Source organism: Vigna radiata, chromosome 10 (assembly GCF_000741045.1).
Source record: "Vigna radiata var. radiata cultivar VC1973A chromosome 10, Vradiata_ver6, whole genome shotgun sequence".
NCBI lineage: Eukaryota > Viridiplantae > Streptophyta > Magnoliopsida > Fabales > Fabaceae > Vigna > Vigna radiata.
In genome coordinates this window covers 10,410,184-10,416,199 of record NC_028360.1, presented here as the reverse complement: position 1 = coordinate 10,416,199, position 6,016 = coordinate 10,410,184, and the positions used below count along the sequence as shown (strand labels likewise).

The window sequence follows — 6,016 nt, the reverse complement described above, 5'->3', positions numbered from 1 at the left end:
TATGCTGTTATAAGGAGTTACCATTGGAAGACTAAGCTTATTTCAAACTATTTTGTATCCTGTTACTTGTGTTTCCTCAGGATTTTAACTATGCTATTATAAGGAGTTACCAAATCTTTGTTATCAGATTTATTACCAAATGAAATATGACAATAATATATGACAATAATTTAAGACAGCAGTATTAGACAGAAACAAGTCACTAATGAAACAAGTCACAATTACATTCCACTAACAAGTCAACCTACTTTCATCAACATCAATATCACAATTACATTACACAGAAATGTAATAACCACCACCCCCGTTAACAACTTCAACCAATTTTTCACACTAACTACACTTTTCTGATACATTGCTATTTTCAGTTTTTCTCCATCTCTCTCTTCCATCTTCATNAGCATTTCTTCCATCATCCTCAAATTTTGACCCACTTCCTTCTTCCTTCCACTTTCTTGTACACTTTCTTCGTGAATGAAATCCTCATTGCACCACTTAAAGAAGTTGCATCCAGAAGAACAATCCTCACTGCCACCCTGTCCAACAACAAAACACATTTCGTGAANGCAAATCTTGAACTTGGGACATCCCCAAAATTACGCAAATTTAAGTAAATCATCTGCAGAGTTAACAACTTCAAACTTACCTTGAACTTGGGGCATCCCCAAAATCTTCTGCCCTTGTTCTTAGGGGTTCTTGCAGTGCGGAAAACTGCTTTCTCACCACAAAAGCAANTTGGTTTTAGACCCACCCTGCTCACATTGTCACAACTNTGTTCGAACCCCGAACCCAAGCATTTGCAAGAAGAAGATGAAGCNGACATTTCATCTGATGAACCCTAACACCATGAAGCAGACTCTGCTATCCAGCGCTCTTCCTCCCAATCACGAACAACTGAAAACTACAGAGTAATTGGTTAGGATTCACTTTAAATAAGGGTTTAGGGCTAACAATTTGATTTCACTGTTCCACGTCGTTTTTTTATTATACCATCATAACACATAAAATTTAATATAAAATGCCACGTGCTTTCACAAAAAACAAACACATACAAAAGTCTGTTACACCTCAGCATTGTTAAACGGAGTTTGTGGGAAATTAACGGAGAGGGTGTCATTGCTTCAATTTAACAAAAATTTGGATGCAATTGGGAGAAAAAAAAATATGAGGACCTACTTGAGAATTTGGGACAAATATGAGGTATTTGAAATGTTCATGTAAATTTTATCTNTATTTATGAATTTTAATGAATATTTTTAATTTATTTTTAATAAATTTGTAATCAGTTTATTATATTAGATTTAGTTCTCGTCTTTACAATACTCGCATGGTAACACTCAATAATAATAATAAAAAAAAAGTTTTATTTTACTTTTTAAAATTTTCAAAACAGTATTGCTGATACCAAAACTACTTTCATTATTATCGACAAAAAAATATTCATAATATTTAGAAGATAAATAATGAAAATATGTAATAAGGTTACTACTTCTTCTAAGGTTAAATATATGTTTTAGTCCTCATATTTGTCCCAAATTCTCAAGTAGGTCCTCATATTTTTTTTTCTCCCAATTGCATCCAAATTTTTGTTAAATTGAAGCAATGACACCCTCTCCGTTAACTTCCCATTAACTCTGTTTGACTATGCTGACATGGAACAGTAGTTTTGATGTGTTGGTTTTTGGTGATGGCACGTGGATTTTTAATTTAATTTAATTAGGTAGTAAAAGAGAACAGAGAACTTTTTTGGTAAAGTGATTTAAGTGAAGTGAGTGAGTGAAAAAGTGAAAATATTGGGATTTAGGGTTCGCGATTTCACTTTACTGAGCTTGGGTAGTGAGTGAAAATATTGGGGTTTCTTTTCGAAAGTACAAGACGAAGACAATGTGCACGTGAAGGTTTGTTCCAGTTACTTTGGGGTTGCTTTACGACAGTTAAGGTTAGTAGGTTTCTTCCACTTACTTCCATTTGTGCTATGAGTTAGGGATTTGGTCCCGTTTTTGTTGTTCTATGTTTATAAAATGTATGAACTATGTTTTACTTTGTTGTTCTGTGAATGGGATGTTAGTTTTGTATTTNATTGTATGATCGGGCCAAATTTTGCATGTTGAAATGNGTGCTATAGTACTGTTATTGCGGTCCCATAGTTTGATTTACGAATTAGTATAGAAAAGTAGTGGTCCCCTTGTCTGTGTCATTGTTTGTCACTGTTCCCGTAGTGGGAATCTTATTTCGTGTCGTGGGAATCTTATTTTGTTCCACTGTGTCCCGTAGTGGTCCCCTTTACGTGTTAGTCTTTATGTGTGAGTGTAGGTTCCTTACTATTTAGGGAGTGTAATAATAANTTATTTTCCCTCATGACATACAGGTGTTTAAATCTTCTGCTTCATAGGTAGAATACCATGTGTGATGAACGTATTAAAGTTGTGGTCCACCATACTGGCCATTTTGTTACACTAGATAATGGAAAATTAATATTTGATGGAGAGATAACAGAATGGTCAGTGGATCCAGACCTTTGGTGCTATTTTGGATTAGTAGCTTCAATTAAAGTGTTAGGTCACGTGAACATAAAGGAACTTTGGTATAGTTTAGGAGGTGCTTCAATAGTGAAAGATAGGTTAGAATTATTGACTGATGATAGGGGTGCTATGCATATGCTGAATATTGCAAGGTTAAATGATGAAGTTCACTTGTATGTGGTTCATGAGACAATAAAACCAGACATAATAGAAATGATTGATTGGGTTGATGGTGAGGTTGAGGCTGAAGTTGGAACTCAAATGAAGGATGCTGAGGTTCAGGCTATTGGTGATGCTGATATAGTGGGTAGGGGGTTGGATGAGGGTGATGTGGGTAAAGGGTTGGATGAGGGTGATGTTGAGGCTGAACTTCGAACAGAAATACAGGAGAATCAGGGTGATGGTGTTGCTGCAGAAGTTGGAGGTGAAATGGAGAAAGTTGAGGGTCATGTTGAGGGTGATGTTGAGACTGAACTTGTAACAGAATTAGACCAGGTTCAGGGTGATGGTGTTGAGGCTGATCTTCGAACAGAAATACAGGAGAATNAGGGTGATGGTGTTGCTGCAGAAGTTGGAGGTGAAATGGAGAAAGTTGAGGGTCATGTTNAGACTGAACTTGTAACAGAATTANACNAGGTTNAGGGTGATGGTGTTGATGCTGAAGTTGGATGTGAAATGGAGCAAGCTAAGGGTCATGTTGAGAATCAGGATGGAGTTGATGGTGACAGTGAAGGTGGAGAAGATGAGGATGAGGATGAGGATGAGGATGAGGATGAGGATGAGGATGAGGATGAGGGTGGACATGATGGTGATGAAGAAGGTGACATGGGTACTTCTAAAGGACACTCTTGTAGTCCAATGACAAGTGATAATGAGGCAGTACATGATGTTCGTGGCTTGTCTGATATTGAGTGGGTGTCAGATAAGTTGGAAAGTGGTCCAGACAGTGAGGATGATGATGGTAGCATTCCCAAAACCTTGTTCCCCACATTCAGTATGCCTAAAAGTTTGGGGGAATATAAATGGGAAGTAGGTACTTATTTCACTAACAAAAAGGAATTCACTGATGCAATTAGGACATATGCACTAAGTAATGGAAAAAATTTAAAATTAATTAAGAATGACAAGAAGAGGGTTACTGTGAAATGTTTGGGGGCCAATGGTAAATGCAAATGGTATGCTTATTGTGCGTATGTATGTCATGATAAGTCATGGCAGTTAAGAAAAGTTATTGATGAGCACACTTGTAGTAGAGATTTCAATGTCAAATTGATAACTACGAAATGGTTGAGTGAAAGGATGGAGAAAACTATGAGAGAGAGCCCTAATATGAANGTCATGGACATTAGGGAGAAACTGAGCAGGAAATGGAATGTAGCAATCTCTAAAAACATGGCTTTTAGGGCAAGAACCATTGCAAAATCTACTGTTGAGGGGTCATTTAAAGAACAATTCAGAAGACTGTATGATTATGGTCATNANGTGCTGCAAAGAAATCCAGGGTCAACAGTCCAAATCAAGGTTGAAAATCATAATGATGAGCATATTTTTAAGAGGATCTACATATGTTTGAAGGCTTGCAAAGATAGCTTCAGAAGCTGTAGACCCATCATTGGTTTGGACNGATGTTTTTTAAAAGGAAGGTATGGAGGGGAATTACTAACAGCAGTTGGAAGAGATGCAAATGAACAAATTCTGCCTATTGCATATGCTGTTGTAGAGGTTGAAAACAAGGACTCCTGGTCTTGGTTCTTGGAACTTCTTATTCAGGATGTTGGTGGGGTAGATGTTGCTTCATCATGCACATTCATTTCAGACCAGCAAAAGGTCAGTTAGTAATTTAATTTCATTTATTTCATTACAATATAATTGACATATAACTTACCTCACNCTAAAAATTATACATGTCAGGGTCTTTTGCATGCTTTTGAAGATCTTCTGCCAAGAGTGGACCAAAGATATTGTGTTAGACATATGTATGCTAACTTCAGAAAGCAGTTTCCTGGAAAGGACCTTAAACGGCTCATGTGGAGTGCAGCAACAGCCACGTATCCTCAATTATGGGAGTCTGAGATGAGAAAGATTAAAGACATGAACTTAGAGGCATTTAAATATCTAATGGCAACTCCACCTAGGTATATAATCATTCTACCTCATATAATTATATTTCCTGTTATATTAATAGTGAATTCATATATTTACTGATGTATTTATCTGAAAGGTATTGGTCAAGATCTAGATTCAGCCCTTCATCACATTGTGACACTCTTGTCAACAACATGTGTGAGGGATTCAACAGTGTGCTGCTTCATACTAGGTGTAAGCCCATTATATCCATGTTAGAAGACATAAGGGTTTATATTATGAAGAGATGNGCTACCAACAGGCATAAAATGNCATGTTATCAAGGTGATGTTTGTCCTAAGGTACTGAACAGACTTCAGAAGCAGTCATGGCTCACAAGATATTGGCTACCAAGGTAATTTCATTCAGCCAATTAAATTTGTTTTCACTTTATTCCTATTAAGTAACTAATTTGTTGTCATATTCTACTNCTTATAGGTGGTCATCAGACCAATTATTTGAAGTGATTCACATATCACAATTCGGGGAACAATTTGTAGTCAATCTTCAGAACAAAGACTGCTCTTGTANAGGATGGTTAATCACTGGCATTCCCTGCACTCATGCAATCACTGCAATGAAGTTCCTAAATTTAAATGCAGAAGAATACATTGCTCCTTGGTATAGGAAGTCTGCTTATGAAGACACTTATAAAAGCATCGTCTATCCTATCAACGGACAACATGTGTGGGAGATTACACCTTATCCAGATATATTACCTCCAAAGAAAAGGGTAATGCCAGGAAGGCCCAAGAAAAAACGAAGACTGCAATCTTGGGAGTTGAAGAAGAATGACTCAGAATTAAGAAAGGGTGGGAGAAAAAAGGCTTGTGCTGTCTGCAAACAACTNGGACACAACAAAAAGACNTGTCCACAACGACCTAGGCCTTCATCACATGTTCCTGCTGACCAACCAACTCAACAGTCCACTTTCACACATGTCCCTGCTAACCAACCAACTCAAGAGTCCACTGTCACACATGTCCCTGCTGACCAACCAACCCAGGAGTCTACTGTCCTTCCTTCTCATCAATGAAGTCTTAGTTCCTTATATTTTGAAGACTACCATGTCTTATATGTAATCGTCAATGCCATTTTGAAGGAACAATGTGTTAAATATTTTGATGTATTTTGATTAGGTTTGTTATGTACTCAGTAATTTGAAATGGTTTGTTATGTACTGAGTAACACAATGTAATCTGCATTGCTGTTACAAGATATTTTATTCGAAGACAATGTTTGTTATGAAGCTTATTTATAAGATTAAGATGTTTGATTGGAAGACTAAGCTTATTTCAAACTATTTTGTATCCTGTTACTTGTGTTTCCTCAGGATTTTAACTATGCTGTTATAAGGAGTTACCATTGGA

At 36.8% G+C, this 6,016-nt stretch overlaps 1 protein-coding gene and 1 pseudogene across 1 annotated transcript; one reads left to right on the top strand and one right to left on the bottom strand.

Annotated features, from left to right (window-relative positions):
• Positions 1 to 88, top strand: part of LOC106774800 — a 14,515-nt pseudogene extending 14,427 nt beyond the window's left edge.
• Positions 89 to 239: 151 nt separating this feature from the next.
• On the bottom strand, positions 240 to 823 carry LOC106774799 (uncharacterized protein At4g04775-like). The gene is made up of 2 exons (XM_014661835.1): positions 647 to 823; positions 240 to 536 (listed from the first exon to the last, which is right to left on the bottom strand). The coding sequence occupies exons 1-2, from the start codon at positions 821 to 823 to the stop codon at positions 240 to 242; spliced, it is 474 nt and encodes a 157-aa protein (XP_014517321.1).
• Positions 824 to 6,016: the final 5,193 nt, after the last annotated feature.